This window comes from Oncorhynchus nerka, linkage group LG20 (genome assembly GCF_034236695.1).
Source record: "Oncorhynchus nerka isolate Pitt River linkage group LG20, Oner_Uvic_2.0, whole genome shotgun sequence".
Taxonomy (NCBI): Eukaryota; Metazoa; Chordata; class Actinopteri; order Salmoniformes; family Salmonidae; genus Oncorhynchus; species Oncorhynchus nerka.
Window position 1 is genome coordinate 29,584,813 of NC_088415.1, and position 20,188 is coordinate 29,605,000.

Sequence of the window (20,188 nt, forward strand, 5' to 3'; positions counted from 1 at the left end):
GAACGATTACCAGCTGCCTCTAATTGGGAATCATACAAAATGACCAACATAGACAAACAAAACTAGAAGCCCCACATAGAAATAATAAACTAGAGTAAACCCCCAGTCACGCCCTGACCTACTCCACCATAGAAAATAAGGGCTCTCTATGGTCAGGACGTGACAAACATGCAATTTGCGCATCACCAGTTAGAAAACAACTTTGCATAAAGCGTTTTATGACTGGCTTGAACTGAGTTATTGTGGGTGGCATTATATTTCTGTTATATATCTAACATGCAATTTGCGAATTACCAGTTAGAAAACAACTTTGCATGAAGCTTTTTATGACGGGCTTGAACTGAGTAATTGCGGATGGCATAATTTCTTAATTTTTTTAATAAATTGTTTTCCCCCTGCTTTATTCTCTCATTTACATAATGCATGTGCATGAATCCTAATTTAGAATTGGGTCCTTAGTGAAAAGGGAGTTTCCTTTTAAGGTGTAAGTAAGTGACCCCACCCCACTATCTATCATGAAACAGGCCTACCCCTCAAGGAATTGAAAGTGGGAACAGGAAAGCACCTTGAACATACTCATTTGGCTCTGAAACAACCATTTCCCAATTAAATTCATTATTTTTTCCAAATCTTGTATTCCGTTCTGATAAACAGTGTGTTAGTCTTATTCCTAGAGAAGATGCCTTCATGTGGTTTCTTCAAATAGTAATCTTCACGGGTGTTATATAATGTGTATTCAGTGATAAATAAATGCCACGTTTTGTTAGATATCAGTTTTTTTCTTTGTAGGAATCAGGTGACACACAACAAAAGGTAACAAAATCTGTCTATAAAAAGGTTCATACATGACAATACACTCATTCTCAACGTTGATCATGACTCTTACACCCAAGCGCAAGTGGTACGTAGCATTTGTGATTGCAGGTGAGCGAACTGTATTTTAACAATACCATTTATTAATATTTATGTTAACTATTTATGAATGTGTTTGTCCCATATGAGCAAATAGTGTGTTTCACAAAATACTTAATGCACAATTCATATTGTGTGTACTACATGTATACACAGGGCTCTAAGATTTCATGTAGTAGTTTTGTGCATAGGTTCTCAGCAAATAATAATTTATTTAATATTATTGGGTTAATCGACAATAGTGACTCTACTCACTAACATTTCCATTGTATAAACACCCTATTGCTTTGTGGAAGTTCAGAAACAGCACTGTGAGGTATATGACTACTAATATCCTGGTCTACTTTGCTTTCCAATGAATCTGTTAACTAAAAGTAAATGAGAACTGAAACACGTCCGCATCCATCTCTTATCAACTCACACAGACACAGGACTTTTGACATGGCAATACAATATAACATATTTACCTCATTGTATGTTTATCATTATTTTCCACTCATGTAGTTGTTTGCACCAATGAAGGAGCATCTCAAGTTCTAGATAGAAGTAAGTATAGTGAAGCAGACTTGCAACTAATTCTGTTATTAAGTTTAATCTTAATAAAAATACAACATCAAATGTACAGTGCCTTGCAAAAGTATTCACCCACCTTGGCATTTTTCCTATTTTGTTGCATTACAACCTGTAATTTAAATCGATTTTTATTTGTATTTCAGGCAATGGACATACACAAAATAGTCCAAATTGGTGAAGTGAAATGAAAAAAAGAACTTGTTTCAAAAAATGTAAAAAAATAAATAAAAAATGTAAAAGTGGTGCGTGCATATGTATTCAACCCCTTTGCTATGAAGCCCCTAATAAGATATGGTGCAACCAATTACCTTCAGAAGTCACAATTAGTTAAATAAAGTCCACCTGTGTGCAATCTAAGTGTCACATGATCTGTCACATGATCTCAGTATATATACACCAGTTCTGAAAGGCCCCAGAGTCTGCAACACCACTAGGCAAAGGGCACCACCAAGCAAGCGGCACCATGAAGACCAAGGAGCTCTCCAAACAGGTTAGGGTCAAAGTTGTGGAGAAGTACAGATCAGGGTTGGGTTATAACAAAAATATCAGAAACTTTGAACATCCCACTGAGCACCATTAAATCCATTATTTAAAAAATGGAAAGAACATGGCACCACAACAAACCTGCCAAGAGAGGGCCGCCCACCAAAACTCACGGACCAGGCAAGGAAAGCATTAATCAGAGAGGCAACAAAGAGATCAAAGATACTCCACAGCGGAGATTGGAGTATCTGTCCATAGGACCACTTTAAGCCGTACACTCCACAGAGCTGGGCTTTATGGAAGAGTGGCCAGAAAAAAAGCCATTGCTTAAAGAAACAAAATAAGCAAACCCATTTGGTGTTCGCAAAATGAAACTAAGTTTGAGCTTTTTAGCCATAAAGGAAAACACATTGTCTGGTGCAAACCCAACACCTCTCATCACCCCGAGAAAACCATCCAGTGAAGAAGCATGGTGGTGGCAGCATCATGCTGTGGGGATATTTTTAATCGACAGGGACTGAGAAACTGGTCAGAATTGAAGGAATGATGGATGGTGCTAAATACAGGGAAATTCTTGAGGGAAACCTGTTACAGTCTTCAAGAGATTTGAGACTGAGACGGAGGATCACCTTCCAGCAGGACAATAACCATAAGCATACTGCTAAAGCAACACTAGATTGGTTTAAGGGGAAGCATTTAAATGTCTTGGAATGGCCAAGTCAAAGCCCAGACCTCAATCCAATTGAGAATCTGTGTTGTGACTTAAAGATTGCTGTACACCAGCGGAACCCATCCAACTTGAAGGAGCTGAAGCAGTTTTACCTTGAAGAATGGGCAAAAATCCCAGTGGCTAGATGTGCCAAGTTTATAGAGACATACCCCAAGAGACTTGCAACTGTAATTGCTGCAATAGGTGGCTCTACAAAGTATTGCCTTAGGGGGGTGAATAGTTATGCACACTCAAGTTTTCTGTTTTTTGTCTTATTTCTTGTTCGTTTCACAATAAAAAAATATTTTGCATCTTCGAAGTGATAGGCATGTTGTGTAAATCAAATAATACAAACCCCCCAAAAATGTATTTTAATTCCAGGGCAACAAAATAGGAAAAATGCCAAGGGGGTGAATACTTTCGCCCAGCCACTGTAGTTACATGATGACAATCATACACTGTAGTTCCTATATATGTGACTATCATATAAATACCCAGTCACTTAATGTGGGACTTAACAAAACAATTATTTTCCAGCCTCCACAGTCAGTGCTGGAGGAGTACGTTTAGTGGATGGCCCAAACAACTGCTCTGGCAGGGTGGAGGTTTATTATGCAAGCCAGTGGGGTACAGTGTGTGATGATGACTGGGACCTGCTGGATGCCAAGGTAGTGTGTAGAGCGCTGGGCTGTGGGGTGGCGCTGGAGGCCCCGGACCAGGCTCACTTTGGCCAAGGCAGAGGGGAGATCTGGCTAGATGATGTGCAATGTTCTGGGAATGAAGAGGCACTGCTTGGCTGCAGCTCAGATGGACTGGGGTCACACAACTGTGGACATTCTGAGGATGCAGCAGCGATATGTGAGGGGCAGTCAGGTAAGTGTGGGGTTGAATCTTCTCAGAAGATTTATCTAAACACCAACAGCATTCTTTGTCCTCCAACACGACGAGTTGAGTTTTTACCAAAAAGTTATATTTTGGTTTCATCTGACCATATGACATTCTCCCAATCTTCTTCTGGATCATCCAAATGCTCTCTAACAAACTTCAGACGGGCCTGGACATGTACTGGCTTAAGCAGGGGGACACGTCTGGCACTGCAGGATTTGAGTCCCTGGCGGTGAAGTGTGTTACTGATGGTAGGCTTTGTTACTTTGGTCCCAGCTCTCTGCAGGTCATTCACTAGGTCCCCCCATGTTGTTCTGGGATTTTTGCTCACCGTTCTTGTGATCATTTTGACCCCATGGGGTGAGATCTTGCGTGGAGCCCCAGATCGAGGGAGATTATCAGTGGTCTTGTATGTCTTCCATTTCCTAATAATTGCTCCCACAGTTGATTTCTTCAAACCAAGCTGCTTACCTATTGCAGATTCGGTCTTCCCAGCCTGGTGCAGGTCTACAATTTTGTTTCTGGTGTCCTTTGACAGCTCTTTGGTCTTGGCCATAGTGGAGTTTGGAGTGTGACTGTTTGAGGTTGTTGACAGGTGTCTTTTATATTGATAACAAGTTCAAACAGGTGCCATTAATACAGCTAACGAGTGGAGGACAGAGGAGCCTCTTAAAGAAGAAGTTACAGGTCTGTGAGAGCCAGAAATCTTGCTTGTTTGTAGGTGACCAAATACTTATTTTCCACCATAATTTGCAAAAAATTCATAAAAAATCCTACAATGTGATTTTCTGGATTTTTTTCTTCTAATTTTGTCTGTCATAGTTGAAGTGTACATATGATAAAAATTACAGGCCTCTCTCATATTTTTAAGTGGGAGAACTTGCACAATTGGTGGCTGACTAAATACTTTTTTGCCCCACTGTATTTGGCTAAGGTGTTTGTAAACTTCGGACTTCAACTGTATATGTCAGAGTGGCATTGGACTAAGATACAGTGACATAGTATAGAATACAGTATATATATATGAGATGGGTGATGCAATATTTACACACAATTACAGTGACTAAGATACCGTAGAATAGTACAGTTTATATATATGAGATGAGTAATGCAAGATACGGAGACATTATTTAAGTGTTTAATTTCCTTAAAGTGGCAAGTTATTTCTAATCTATGTCTATAGGCAGCCACCTTTGATGTGCTAGTGATGGCTGTTTAGCAGTCTGATGGCCTTGAGATAGAAGCTGTTTTTCAGTCTCTTGGTCCCAGCTTTGATGCACCTGTACTGACATGGATGATTTTGGGGTGAACAGGCAGTGGCTCGGGTGGTTGATGTCCTTGATGATCTTTTTGGTCTTCCTATGGCATCTGTGCTGTAAGTGTCCAGGAGGGCAGGACGTTTTCTCCCGGTAATGTGTTGGGCAGACCGCACCACCCTCTGGAGAGCTTTGCAGTTGTGGGCCGTGCCATTGCCCTATCAGGCGGTGATACAGCCCAACAGAATGCTCTCAATTGTGCATCTGTAAAAGTTTGTGAGGGTTTTAGGTGTTAAGCCGAATTTCATTAGCCTCCTGAGGTTGAAGATGCGCTGTTGCGCCTTCTTCACCACACTGTCTGTGTGGGTAAACCATTTCAGTTTGTCAGTGATGTGTATGCCGAGGAACTTGAAACTTTCCACCTTCTCCAATTCGGTCCCGTTGATGTGGATAGGGGAGTGCTCCCGCTGCTGTTTCCTGAAGTTCACGATCATCTCCTTAGTTTTGTTGACATTGAGTGAGAGGTTATTTTCCTGGCACCACACTCCCAGAGTCCTCACCTCCTTCCTGTAGGCCGTCTCATCGTTGTTAGTAGTCTATCCTTCTACTGTTGTGTCGTCTGCAAACTTGATGATTGAGTTGTAGGAGTGCATGGCCATGCAGTCATGGGTGAACAGGGAGTACAGGAGGGGGCTGAGCACGCACCTTTATGGGGCCCCAGTGATGAGGATCAGTGAAGAGGAGATGTTGTTTCCTACATTCACCACCTGGTGGCGACCCGTCAGGAAGTCCAGGACCCAGTTGCACATGGCGGGGTTCAGACCCAGGGCCTCGAGCTTGATGATGAGTTTGGAGAGTAATATAGTGTTGAATGCTGAGCTATAGTCAATGAACAGCATTCTTACTGTACATAGGTATGCCTCTTGTCCCGATGGGACAGGACAGTGTGCAGAGTGGTGGCGATTGCATCGTCTGTCAATCTATCGGGGCGGTAAGCAAATTGAAGTGGGTCTAGGGTGGCAGGTAAGGTGGAGGTGATATGATCCTTGCCTAGTCTCTTCAAGGGGCTATAATTATTTAGTTCAATTACCTTTCCTATCTTAGGTGCAGGGACAATGGTGGCCATCTTGAAGCATGAAGGGACAACAGACTGGGATAGGGAGAGATTGAATATATCTGTAAACACACCAGCCAGCAGGCCTGCGCTTGCTCTGAGGACACGGCTAGGGATGCCATCTGGGCCGGCAGCCTTGCAAGGGTTAACATACTTAAATGTCCTACTCATGTCGGCCATGGAGCAGGAGAGCCCACAGTCCTTGATAGCGGGCCGCATCGGTGTCACTGTATTATCCTCAAAGAATCGAAGAAGGTGTTCAGCCTGTCCGGAAGCAGGATATCGGTGTTCCTGGTTTTCCTTTTATAATCCGTGATTGTCTGTAGACCCTGTCACATACGTCTTGTGTGTGAGATGTTGAACTGGGACTCAACTTTGTCCCTATACTGACGTTTAGCCTGCTTGATTGCTTTGCGGAGGGAATAACTACGCTGTTTGTATTCTGCCACATTCCCAGTCACCTTGCCATGGTTAAATGCGGTTCTTTGCACTTCCAGTTTTGCGCAAATGCTCCCTTCTATCCACAGTTTCTGGTTGGGGTAGGTTTTAATAGTCACAGTGGGTACAACATCTCCTATGCACCTCCTGATAAAATCATTCACCGTATCGTTATATGTGTCAATATTATTTTCTGACGCTACTCTGAACATATCCCAGTCCGCGTGATCAAAACAATCATGAAGCGTGGATTCCGTTTTGGTCAGACCAGCGTTGAATAGTCTTCACGACGGGTGCTTCCTGTTTGAGTTTCTGCCTGGAGGAGAAAGATGTAATCGTCGTCCGATTTGCCTAATGGAGGGCCGGGGAGGGCCTTATATGCACTCTGGAAGGTAGTTTAGTAATGAGAGAGTTTTAGAAGCGCGAGTACAACAATCAATATGTTGATAGAATTTCAGGAGCCTTTTCCTCAAATGTGCTTTGTTAAAATACCCAGCTACAGTAAATGCAGCCTCGGGATATGTGGTTTCCAGTTTACATAAAGTCCAGTGAAGTTCTTTGAGGGTCGTCGTTGTATCAGCTTGAGGGGGGAAGTAGACCGCTGTGACTACTATTGAGGAAAATTCTCTCGGGAGATAGTACCGTCAGCATTTGATTGTGAGATATTCTAGGTCAGGTGAACAGAAGGACTTGAGTTCATGTATGTTATCACAGTTACACCATAAGTCGTTAGTCATGAAACATATACCGCCACCCTTCTGCTTCCAGGAGAGATGTTTGTTCCTGTCGGTGCAATGTACTGAGAACACAACTGGCTTTACAGAGTCAGATAGTATGTCTCGAGAGAGCCATGTTTCTGTGAAGCAGAGTGTGTTACAATCCCTAGTGTTTCTCTGAAAAGCAACTCTCGCCTTGAGCTCATCAACTTTATTATCCAGAGATTGGACATTAGCGAGTAAAATACTCAGGAGTGGTGGGAGGTGTGCAGAAGACCGCCTCGAGTACCTTAATTATTCTGGGGAGAGCAAACAAAGGATCTGCTCCAGGGAAGTCGTAATCCTGGTCGTAATGCTGGAAGTTCTGGTGAGTTACCGTCGCTCTAATATCCAAAAGTTCTTCCCGGCTGTATGTAATGACACAAAATAATTCCTGAGCTAATAACGTAAAAAAGAGTACATAAACAAACAAAATACTGCAAAGTTTCCTAAGAGCTAGTCGCGATGCTGCCATCTCCGTCGGCACCATCATAACACCATACCATACTCGTTCTCTCTCTCTCTCTCTCTCTCTCTCTCTCTCTCTCTCTCTCTCTCTCTCTATCTCTCTCTCTCAGGTACGTACCCTTCAGATCCAGATTCCCATTGTGAGTAATCTAAAAATGATTCCTTACTTTGTTTCAGTTGCAAAACAAGTCATAATATGTATTTGTAAAACAAAAAGTCGGTGCCCGTTACAAGTTTCTTCCTTTCCCTTCCTCTTAACTCAAACAGCTGACTTGACAGTGCGCCTAGTTGATGGTCCCAACCGCTGCTCTGGCAGGGTGGAGGTCTACCAGGATGGGAGTTGGGGGACAGTCTGTGATGATAACTGGGCTGTGCTAGATGCCCAAGTTGTATGTAGGGAGCTGAGCTGTGGACCAGCCACAGAGGCTCCTCACCAGGCTCACTTTGGTGAGGGGAGTGGCTCAATCCTATTGGATGATGTGGCGTGCATGGGAAGTGAGGGATCTTTACTGGAATGCAGCTCAGGAGGGATAGGGAACCATGACTGTGGCCATGATGAAGATGCCAGTGTAACTTGCATGATGGGTAAGTCTCAGTATACATTTACAGTAGACAAAAATAGTTTATGTTCAGATGAATTAAGGATGATTTAATACCTGTTTTTCACAATATCTCACTTTCATTGTCAATGTCCCTTCTCCATATTTTCCTATTTTCATAACCTCCAATTCAAGAACAAGAAGATGCATTTAGAAACAGTAAGATCAATTCCATACAACTATATTATACGTGTGTCATTGGGGGCAGTGTGTGATGATGACTGGGACGTGAGCACTGCTGACAGCTCCACTGTATGTGGGCAATCTTTTTATTTATTTTTTACTAGGCAAGTCAGTTAAGAACAAATAATTATTTACAATGACGGCCTACCTCAGCCAAACCTGGACGACCCTGGGCCAATTGTGCGCCGCCTTATGGGACTTCCAATCACAGCCGGATGTGATACAGCCTGAGTTTGAACCAGGCACTGCATCTCAGTGCAAGAGATGCAGTGCCTGGTTCAAACCCAGACCGTTGCGCCACTCGGGAGCCCTTAGGATGGCACCGGATTGACCGAGTTTGGTATGGGAGGTGGTATTCCCATTCTGCTAGAAAACATGGCCTGTGTTAGAACAGAGGACTCTCTCTTTGACTGCCTCTTTAATGTGATAGGTCAGTCATGGTTATATGCTGTGGGATCTGAATTTATTGACAACCTTGATAAAGATGAGCAATAATGACTATATGAAATAAATAATTAAAATACTGAACTAAATTGTATGCTCAGAAAAATGGGGAAATTATATTATTTATACTAATAAAATTTCTTAGAGAAAGAGATTTTGTTTAACAAGTAATATTTTTTTCTCTCAAAAAGGTAGGGGTCAAAATTATTGACACCCCTGTTTTCAATACCTTTCAATGCTTCACCTTGCGAGGATAACAACACTGAACCTTTTTCTAAAATGGTTAATGAGTTGGAGAACACATTGGGAGGGATCTTAGACCATTCCCCATACAGAATCCTTCCAGATCCTCAATATCCTTTGTCTGAGTTTATGGCCTGCCCTCTTCCATTCAAACCACAGGTTTACAATGGCTTTCAAATCCGGAGACTGAAATGTTGATTTTTGTGGCCAATTAACAATTTCTTTGTGGATTTTGATGTGTGTTTGAGATTATTGTCTTGCTGGAAGATCCACTTGCTGCCAAGTTTCAGCATCCTGGTAGAGGCAACCAGGTTTTTGTCTTAAATGTACTGGTTCTGGGTAAAGTTCATGATGTCATTGACCTTAATAAAGGCCCCAGGACCAGTGGAAGCAAAATAGCCCCATAACATAAAAAATACACTACCATATATTACAATAAGTCTGGACTTCCTTTCTGCTCATGCATTTTCATTTCGACGCCAAACCCCACCACTGGCGTGCATATCCAAAGAGCTCTATTTTCATGTAATCCAACAAATAACAACACCTGGAGTTTGCTAAACGGCATTGGCACTTGGATTAGAACCGGTTCTTTGGTCAGATAACATGAAAATAGAGCTCTTTGGCCACACACACCAGTGGTGGGGTTTGGCGTCGAAATGAAAATGCATGAGCAGAAAGGAAGTCCAGACTTATTGTAATATATGGTAGTGTATTTTTTATGTTATGGGGCTATTATGCTTCCACTGGTCTTGGAGCCCTTGTTAAGGTCAATGGCAAATAATCCTGGAGCAATAGGAAATGTGAATTATTATGTGCATTATACTTACTTTTCATTTTTGTAGAAATTGTTAAATATTTCATAACGGCAAATCAAGTCTGAGATTTCAAAGTGAAAATTGCAAACTTCAGAAGCCTTCTTAAACCTCAAATAAACTACAAGTTCTAAATTTCCTGCACGGCAGGAAAGTTATCCTACAGCAGGATGATCAAATTAAGATCCTTTTCTATCAGTTTTCAACTCAACGACAGTCCCACACCCTGTCATCTTCACAGTTCTACCTGTCTATTACAGATGGCATTTCCAGAGTGCGTCTGGTCAACGGTCCCAACAACTGCTCTGGTAGAGTGGAGGTGTTTGACTCTGGCCAGTGGGGTACAGTGTGTGATGATGACTGGGATCAGAGGGATGCTCAGGTGATGTGCAGAGAGTTGGGCTGTGGAGAAGCACTAGAGGCCTTTGGATCTTCCAGGTTTGGAAAGGGCAGTGGCTCCATCTCTCTGGATGACTTGGCCTGTTCTGGCTCTGAAGACTCTTTGCTGCAGTGTCCCCACAGTGGCCTGGGTAACCATGACTGTGGTCACCATGAAGATGCAGGAGTCACCTGCGCTGGTGAGATAAATGTTTGTGGCAGGACGTTTATACATCATTATATTGTATATGTTGGTAATAGGGCTAGTGTTACACTGTAAAAACCAAATTCTACAACAGGTATTTCTGTAGACATCCAGCCATTGAACTCCCTGTGGACTTTCCTATTCTCTTTTTGCAGTATTGGCTCGATCTAATATGGGATCTTACTTTATTAGCTGGATCAAAACCATGTATAAAAAAACCTAGCACCATATTCACTAATGATGTCCTTTAAAAAATCATTCCTTCAGTGTAGAGGAACTAGTCAAGTTTGCAGTATTTTGCCTTTGCTTTTTGCAGTGTTTATAAATCTATGGTATATGCAAAGAAAAACAATGCAAAATTGATGAAACATGCACTCACCTCAGTATTGTTCGTTAACCCAATTGTACCTTAATAAAGCGAACAGGGATGCACCTAATTTCTAATCAAACCAATTAGTAAATGTAGTTAACAGTTATCTTTGTTTACAGGTCCTACAGAGAACAGCAGCATTTCCAGAGTGCGTCTGGTCAACGGTCCCAACAACTGCTCTGGTAGAGTAGAGGTGTTCCACTCTGGCCAGTGGGGTACAGTGTGTGATGATGACTGGGACCTGCTGGATGCCAAGGTAGTGTGTAGAGCACTGGGCTGTGGGGTGGCGCTGGAGGCCCCGGACCAGGCTCACTTTGGCCAAGGCAGGGGGGAGATCTGGCTAAAGGATGTGCAATGTTCTGGGAATGAAGGGTCACTGCTTGTTTGCAGATCAGATGGACTGGGGTCACACAACTGTGGACATTCTGAGGATGCAGCAGCGATATGTGAGGGGCAGTCAGGTAAGTGAATGGTTGAAATTTCTCAGACAACTTATTTAAACTACCAACACCAACCAGGGGCTTGTGTAATGTTAACATTTTTTCCTCCCTCTCTCTTTCGCTCTCTCTCAGGTCCATCCCCTTCAGATTTCCATTGTGAGTCATCTAAAAATGAATTTCCACTGGGCACAGACAATGTCTATTTCACATTGGTTCAACGTAGTTTCATTGTAATGATGTGGAAACAATGTTGATTTAAACAGTGTGTTCCCAGTGGGTCTTTACTTTATGTTTCAATTGCAGAAAACCTCACTATATGGAAAGAAATTATGATTCACACGTCATGAGAAGAAACCCCTAACTGACATAACCAGTTTGCCTCAGTGCAGTTTGTTTTCACTTATCACCATAAATCTGAGCATTGTTTATGGTCGGTATATTTTAGGTTTGAATAAGAGATTTACATTTACATTTGAGTCATTTAGCAGACACTCTTATCCAGAAAGACTTACAGGCGCAATTAGGGTTAATAGGGTTAATGCCTAGCTCAAGGGCACATGAACAGATTTTTCACTTAGTCGGCTCGGAGATTCAAACCAGAGACCTTTCGATTACTGGTCCAAAGCTCTTAACTGCTAGGCTACCTGTCTCCCTTGACCTGGGTCCTGTAATTCAGCTGGCAGACAATGGCAGGTGCTGTCTGTCTCTCCAGCAATAATTGAAGGGGAAAGATTTAACACCATACGATATTCTCTCTCTCTCTCTCTCTCTCTCTCTCTCTCTCTCTCGTCTCTCAGGTCCATCCCCTTCAGATTCCCATTGTGAGTAATCAAAAAATGATTTTTTAACTTTGTTTCAGTTGCAAAATGAGTCATAATATGTATTTGTAAAACAAAAAGTTAGTGCCCATTACACATTTCTCCCTGTCCCTTCCTCTTAACTCAAACAGCTGACTTGACAGTGCGCCTAGTTGATGGTCCCAACCGCTGCTCTGGCAGGGTGGAGGTCTACCAGGATGGGAGTTGGGGGACAGTCTGTGATGATAACTGGGCTGTGCTAGATGCCCAAGTTGTATGTAGGGAGCTGAGCTGTGGACCAGCCACAGAGGCTCCTCACCAGGCTCACTTTGGTGAGGGGAGTGGCTCAATCCTATTGGATGATGTGGCGTGCATGGGAAGTGAGGGATCTTTACTGGAATGCAGCTCAGGAGGGATAGGAAACCATGACTGTGGCCATGATGAAGATGCCAGTGTAACTTGCATTATGGGTAAGTCTCAGTCTACAATTACAGTAGACAAAAATAGTTTATGTTCAGATGAATTAAGGATCATTTAATACCTGTGTTTCACAATATCTCACTCTCATTGTCAATATCCCTTCTCCATATTTTCCTATTTTCATAACCTTCGATTCAACAACAAGAAGACCCATTTAAAAACAGTAAGATCAATTCCATACAACTATATTTGAAGTGTATCATGCTGGGCAGTGGGGTATGGTGTGTGATGATAACTGGGACGTGAGCCCTGCTGACATGGTCTGCAGACTGCTCCGCTGTATGTGGGCTATAGATGCCCCCGTATGGGCCTGGTTTGGTATGGGAGATGGTATTCTCATTCTTCTGGACAACATGGCCTATGTTGGAACAGAGGAATCTCTCTTTGACTGCCCCTCTGATGTGATAGGTCGGTACAACTACATGCATCCTGGGGATGTGAGTGTTGTCTGCTCAGGTGAGATTTAATATTAAGGGGAAGTTCCATATTCAACTGTTAGATGGTTCCTGATCCTGAAAGTAGTTTATTGGCCAGGAGAACTGTAATCTATGTTTCAGTTTTCTTTAAACAGCCACTGCAACCTTTAGCTAATTTAAAACGCAGGTAGCTTTATTTATTATATAGCACTTTTTAAGGTTACATACAATGGGTTCCAAAATTTTTGACAACCTTGATAAAGATGAGCAAAAATGACTGTATAAAATAAATCATTAAAATACTAAGCTATATTGTTTCTTTGAAATGATGTTATTTTATACTAATAAAACTGCTCAAGGAAAGAGATTTTGTTCAACAAGTAATAGTTTTTTCTCTCAAAAGGTCAATACCTTTCAATTCCTCACTCTGTGAGGATAACTGCACTGACCCTTTTCTAAAATGGTTTATGAGTTGGAGAACACAATGGGAGGGATCTTATACCATTACTCTATACAGAAACCTTCCAGATCCTTGACTTATTACATTTACATTTAAGTCATTTAGCAGACGCTCTTATCCAGAGCGACTGGACTGCCCTCTTCAATTGTTTTAGTATTTTACCCCCTTTTTCAATCTTGTCGCATAGCATCAACTCCCCAAAGGGCTCGGGGAGAAACGGTCAAGCCATGCGTCCTCCAAAACAATGTCCCACCAAATCGCGCTTCTTAACCCAGAAGCCAGCAGCACCAATGTGTCGGAGGAAACACTGTTCAACTGACGACCGGGGTCAGCCTGCAGGCAGCTGGCCCGCCACAAGAGCGCGATGAGCCAAGTAAAGTCCCCCCGGCCAAACCCTCCCCTTACCCGGACGAGGCTGGCCCAATTGTGCGCCACCCAATGACAGCCGGTTGTGATACAACCCGGGTCTGTTGTGACACCTCTAGCACTGTGATGTAGTGCCTTAGACTGCTGTGCCACTCAGGAGGCCCTGCGCTCTTCAATTTAAACCACATGTTTTCATGGAAAATGTTGATTTTGTGGCCAATTAATAATTTCTTTGGATTTTGCTGTGTGCTTGGGGTTATTGTCTTGCTGGAAGACCCACTTGCAGCCAAGTTTCAGCCTCCTTCACAGGCAACCATGTTTTTGATTAAAATGTCCTGGTACTGGGTAAAGTTTCTGATATCATTGACCTTAATTAACAAGGGTCCCAGGACCAATGGACGCAAAATAGCCCCATAATATCAAAGATCCTCCACCATATTTTACAGTACATACTGTATGGGTTCTTTTCTGCTCATGCATTCTCATTTCGACACCAAACCTACCACTGGTAGATTATTACATATGGGAAGAACTATTGGATATCAGAGTGGCGGTAACTCACCAGCACTACCAGCATTACAACCAGGAATACGACTTTCCCGAAGCGGATCATTTGTTCACACCACCCAGAGCAATTGAACTGATTCCAAAGAGCAACCCAAAACAACGCCTGTGAAAAAGAGGGACTGGAAGCAGTCTTCTAGTCCAACTTAGGGGAGCGCACACCACCCACCGCTTCCGAGTATATTACTCGCTAATGTTCAGTCCCTGGATAACAAAGTTGAAGAGTTCAGGGCAAGGGTTATTTTCTGAAGAGACATCAAGGATTATAACATACTCTGTTTCACGGAAACATGGCTCTCTCGGGATATACTGTCAGAGTCGGTCCAGCCATCTGGATTCTCAGTTCATCGCGCCGACAGAGATAAACATCTCTCCGGGAAGAAGAAGGGCGGGGGTGTATGTTTCCTGATTAACGACTCATGGTGTAATTGTAATAACGTACAGGAACTCAAATCCTTTTTTTCACCCGACCTAGAATACCTCACAATCAAATGCCGACCGTATTATCTCCCAAGTTAATTATCTTTGGTTATTGTCCCAGCTGCGTATATCCACCCTCAAGCCGATACCACAACTGCCCTCAAGGAACTTCACTGGACTTTATGCAAACTGGAAACCATATATCCTGAGGCTGCAATTATTATAGCTGGGGAATTTAACAAAGCAAATTTTAGGAAAAGGCTACCTAAATTCTATCAGCATATCAACTGTAGTACTTGCGCTGGAAAAACACTCAACCATTGTTATTCCAACTTCCGGGATGCATACAAGGTCCACCCCCGACCTCCTTTCAGCCAATCTGACCACAACTCCATTTTGCTCCTCCCTTCCTATAGGTCAAAACTCAAACAGGAAGTATCTGTGCTAAGGACTATTCAACGCAGGTCTGACCAATTGGAATTCCCGCTTCAAGATTGTTTTGATCACGCGGACTGAGATATGTTCTGGGTAGCTTCCGAGAACAATATTGACGTGTACACTGAGACGGTTACTGATTTCATCAAGAAGTGTATAGGAGATGTTGTACCCACTGTGAATATTAAAACCAACCCTTACGAGAAACTGGATCGATGGCAGCATTCACGCAAAACTGAACATGCGAACCACAACAAAGTAGTCATTCCCTCTGCAAAGCAATCAAACAGGCAAAACGTCAGTATAGAGAAAGTGGAGTCGCAATTCAATGGCTCAGACATGAGACGTATGTGACAGGGTCTACAGACAATCAGGCTACAAAAGGAAAACCAGCCATGTCATGGACACCAACGTCTTGGAACCGGACAAGCTAAACACGTTCTTTGCCCGCTTTGAGGATAACACAGTGCCACCTACATGGCCAGCTACCAAGGTCTATGGACTCTCCTTCTCCGTGGACGACGTAAGTATGACATTTAAACTAGCTAACCCTTGCAAGGTTGCCGACCCAGACGGCATCCCTAGCCACGTCCTCAGAGCATGTGCAGCTGGCTGGTGTGTCTACGGACATATTCAACCTCTCCCTATCCCAGTCTACTGTCCCCACATGCTTCAAGATGGCTACCATTGTTCCTGTACCCAAGTATGCAATGGTAACTGAACTAAATGATTATCGCCCCGTAGCACTCACTTCTGGCATCATGAAGTGCTTTGAGAGAATAGTTAAGGATCATATCACCTCTACCTTATCTGTCACCCTAGACCCACTTCAATTTACTTACCACCCCAATAGATCCACAGACAATGCAATCGAATGCTGTTCATTGACTGTAGTTCAGCATTCAACACCATATTACCCTCCAAGCTCATCATTAAGCTCGAGGACCTGGGTCTGAACCCCGTCTTGTGCAATTGGGTCCTGGACTTCCTGACGGGCTGTCCCCAGGTGGTGAAGGTAGGAAACAACATCTCCACTTTGCTGATCCTCAACACTGAGGCCCCACAAGGGTGCTTGCTCAACCCCTGCCTGTACTCTCTGTTTACCCATGACTGCATGGCCATGCACTCTTCCAACTCAATCATCAAGTTTGCAGACGACACAACAGTAGTATGGTTGATTACCAGCAACGACGAGACAGCCTACAGGGAGGAGGTGAGGGCTCTGGGAGTGTGGTGTCTGGAAAATAACCTCTCACTCAACGTCAACAAAACAAAGACTATGGATTTCAGGAAACAGCAGAGGGAGCACCCCCCTATCCATATCGACAGGACAGCAAAGGAGAAGGTGGAAAGTTTTAAGTTCCTGCATACGTTTGGAGTGTGACTGTTTGAGGTTGTGGACAGGTGTCTTTTATACTGATAACAAGTTCAAACAGGTGCCATTAATACAGGTAACGAGTGGAGGACAGAGGAGCCTCTTAAAGAAGAAGTTACAGGTCTGTGAGAGCCAGAAATCTTGCTTGTTTGTAGGTGACCAAATACTTATTTTCCACCATAATTTGCAAATAAATTCATTAAAAATCCTACAATGTGATTTTCTGGATTTTCTTTTCTCATTTTGTCTGTCATAGTTGAAGTGTACCTCTGATGAAAATTACAGGCCTCTCTCATCTTTTTAAGTGGGAGAACTTGCACAATTGGTGCCTGACTAAATACTTTTTTGCCTCACTGTATATACTGTATTCTATACTCTCTACTGTATCTTAGTCAATGCTGCTCTGACATTTCTCGTCCATATATTTATATATTCTTAATTCCATTCCTTTACTTAGATGTGTGTATTAGGTATTTGTTGTGAAATTGCTACATATTACTTGTTAGATATTGCTGCACTGTCGGAACTAGAAGCACAAGCATTTCATTACACCCGCAGTAACATCTGCTAAGCACGTTTATGTGACCAATAAAATTTCATTTGATTTCATTTGGTGTGCATGGCCAAAGAGCTCAACTTTCATGTCATCCAACAAATGTAAACACCTCGAGTTTGCTTAATGGCATTGGCACTTGAATTGGAACCGGTTCTATGGTCAGGTGACATGAAAATAGAGCTCTTTGGCCACGCTCACCAGTGGTGGGGTTTGGCCTCGAAATGAGAATGCATGGGCAGAAAAGAACCCCATACTTATTGTAATATATGGTGGTGTATTTTTTTATGTTATGGGGTTATTTTGCTTCCACTGGTCTTGTGGGCCTTGTTAAGGTCAATGGCAAATATTCCTGCATCAACATGAAATGTTAATTGTTCTGTGGATTGAATGGACATTTTTGTCGGGGTTGATACATTTTTCATAAGGGAAAATCAAGTCTGAGATTTCAAAGTGGAAATGACAAACTTCAGAAGCCGTCTTAAACCTCAAATACACTACAAGTTCTACATTTCCTGCATTGCATGTTATCCTACAACAGGGTGATCTAATTAAGATGCTACATCTGTAAATTTTCTACAAAGTTTTTAACTCAACATCAATCCCACACCCTGTCATCTTCACAGTTCTACCTGTCTATTACAGATGGCATTTCCAGAGTGCGTCTGGTCAACGGTCCCAACAACTGCTCTGGTAGAGTGGAGGTGTTTGACTCTGGCCAGTGGGGTACAGTGTGTGATGATGACTGGGATCAGAGGGATGCTCAGGTGATGTGCAGAGAGTTGGGCTGTGGAGAAGCACTAGAGGCCTTTGGATCTGCCAGGTTTGGAAAGGGCAGTGGCTCCATCTCTCTGGATGACTTGGCCTGTTCTGGCTCTGAAGACTCTTTGCTGCAGTGTCCCCACAGTGGCCTGGGTAACCATGACTGTGGCCACCATGAAGATGCAGGAGTCACCTGCGCTGGTAAGATAAATGTTTGTGGCAGGAAGTTTACATATCATGATATTGTCTATGTTGGTAACTGTACTTACATTTGTGACACAAATCCTATTCAAGTCATGGTAGTGATCCTTTACAGGATAAAGAAACCAATTTAATTTTGTACTATGGGTGAACTATCCCGTTAAGCAGAAATCAGTCAAGAAGTTGTTGCTAGCTCATACGTAGATGCTGTGTAAAAGTCTGTGTGAAAAGTAATACTTTTGATCGTTTTAATATGTGGTGACCCTATGTGTCAATGTTTCACTGTTTTTCTAATTTTAGGTTCTGCTTCCGGGGCCTTCTGAAAGCATGTACTGTAGAGCTCTCATCCATCCAGCCTAGTAGTAACAATGGTCAACCATAGATACTGTATGTACATTCAAATTCTATTTCTATGATACCACCTCTCTCCTCCTGGGACATGCTGGTGTGCAAATCAAACACACTAATAAAAATACAGTACGGAAAACCATTATCTGTAACAATTGAATTCTGATCAGAGGGGATTTTCTTGCCTTCAGCAGGGAATGTGGCATCCAACTATTTAAAATCCTGCCTCATGTATCATTCATAAAAGCCCTCTTTAATGACACAATGCCAAGAAGGTTGCTGTGTCAGAGTTTCCAGACTGAGAAGGTGAAGACAACCCAGGCCAGCCAAGCCCCAAAGGCCTTCTAAATTTGAACTCCAATATAATTCAAATGCAATCACATGAGGTATAAGATTAGTATGCATAAGGTGTTGAAAATGATTTGTGTAGTGTTGACAATACTGTAACTTCAATTAGGAAGTGAACTGAAATACAATTTTAAAAAATCATCAGAGAAAATAATGGGCAATTTTTTATTCATGGTTTTAATTTAAATTCATTACATGATATTTAGACATTTAAAAGTTTGTGTTGTGTTTTTCTAGTTCTACTAAACATTGTATTTGTTATGTCCCTTGCATAGTTTGCTTTCTACAAGTAACAGGATCTTGAGTCATATTACCAGGCTAGTGTACTGTGAATTATTATAATTGACTCTATCTTGGATTAAATCAAAGTAATGAATACTGTATTGTTCTTCCAAGGTATTTACCATTTCTTTATTTTCTTTGGGATTTTACCCATATATTCACAAAGTTGCAAGAGTAAGTTCACCTGCTAAATTCCTCTCCATCCACTCCATCAATAGAGAGCAACAATATGTCATTGTTAGATGATCAAGGTATCTAATTAAGCTTTACAATATAGGCTATCTTGAACATTACACTTTTCCCAAAATATCAATAGGAATATATTTTTCATTTTACATTCTTATTGTCCTCCTATTTCTCACCCACAATCACCATAATGGTTTCACATTGTCACGTTAGGCTTATGGGAGGTGCACTGCTGTTCAATGAATTAACATTAGACAGAAATAACGTCAGACAATCACATTTATGACATGAAAGAGGCCCAGCAACTCAGCTCATTTCACAGGGTGAGCCTTAATAATCTCTATTTAGATTCTGAATATGCAATCAGGCAATTCCATTTTATGCCAGAAGAGGGATACAGTCCAGTTTTGGTGTGCTAGAGCCGGCAGATCTCAATTCACATCTGCTACAATTCTGATAGGACATTTAAAGGATTTCAAATTAATTAATTGATTGTGTAAATTGTTGTTTGGGCTTTACTTTAAAAAAAGATGGTCTCTTTTTATAGAGGGATGAAGAGACCAAGTGTATGCCAGACTCATGCAGGTGAAGGTCATGGACTCAATAACTTCCTTCCTCCTTCCTCTTCCTTCTTCCTCACCCCACTCCTGTGTTGGCACTGGGCTATGTTTTATTAATGGGGAAGTCGCTGGCTACATGGCTACCTCTATAATTAATGTAGTTTAGCATTAGAAGGCAATGTGTTCTGGGGAGAAGGACAGGAGAAATCTGATTATGATGAATGGACAGTGCATATCAATGAGACCAGAGAAACAACCTGTCATTTTGTCTATGTGTAATAAACTACGTAACACTATATGCTCTGATTGTTTATTACATGTTCTGTAGACAAAATGCTTAGCTAATTATTATGATGATAATAAAA

The 20,188-nt window shown here is 42.2% G+C and overlaps 1 protein-coding gene across 1 annotated transcript; it reads left to right on the forward strand.

The window, feature by feature from the left end:
- The first annotated feature begins 875 nt into the window (after window positions 1-875).
- LOC115102240 (deleted in malignant brain tumors 1 protein-like) lies at window positions 876-20,119 on the forward strand. The gene is made up of 12 exons (XM_065006048.1): window positions 876-924; window positions 3,215-3,550; window positions 7,861-8,178; window positions 8,328-8,351; window positions 10,138-10,455; window positions 10,950-11,291; window positions 11,403-11,426; window positions 12,068-12,091; window positions 12,220-12,537; window positions 12,693-12,710; window positions 17,782-18,099; window positions 18,400-20,119. Exons 1-12 carry the CDS (start codon window positions 876-878, stop codon window positions 18,420-18,422), a joined length of 2,112 nt encoding a protein of 703 aa, XP_064862120.1. The 3' UTR covers window positions 18,423-20,119.
- The last annotated feature ends 69 nt before the right edge of the window (window positions 20,120-20,188 follow it).

Bases quoted from the DNA above. Each gene is read 5' to 3' on its own strand.
- LOC115102240 (XM_065006048.1), top strand. From the start codon at position 876: ATGACTCTTACACCCAAGCGCAAGTGGTACGTAGCATTTGTGATTGCA. The intron at 8,352-10,137 runs GTAAGATCAATT...TGTCTATTACAG, and splicing joins AGAAGATGCATTTAGAAACA to ATGGCATTTCCAGAGTGCGT. The intron at 11,427-12,067 runs GTGAGTCATCTA...CTCGTCTCTCAG, and splicing joins ATCCCCTTCAGATTTCCATT to GTCCATCCCCTTCAGATTCC.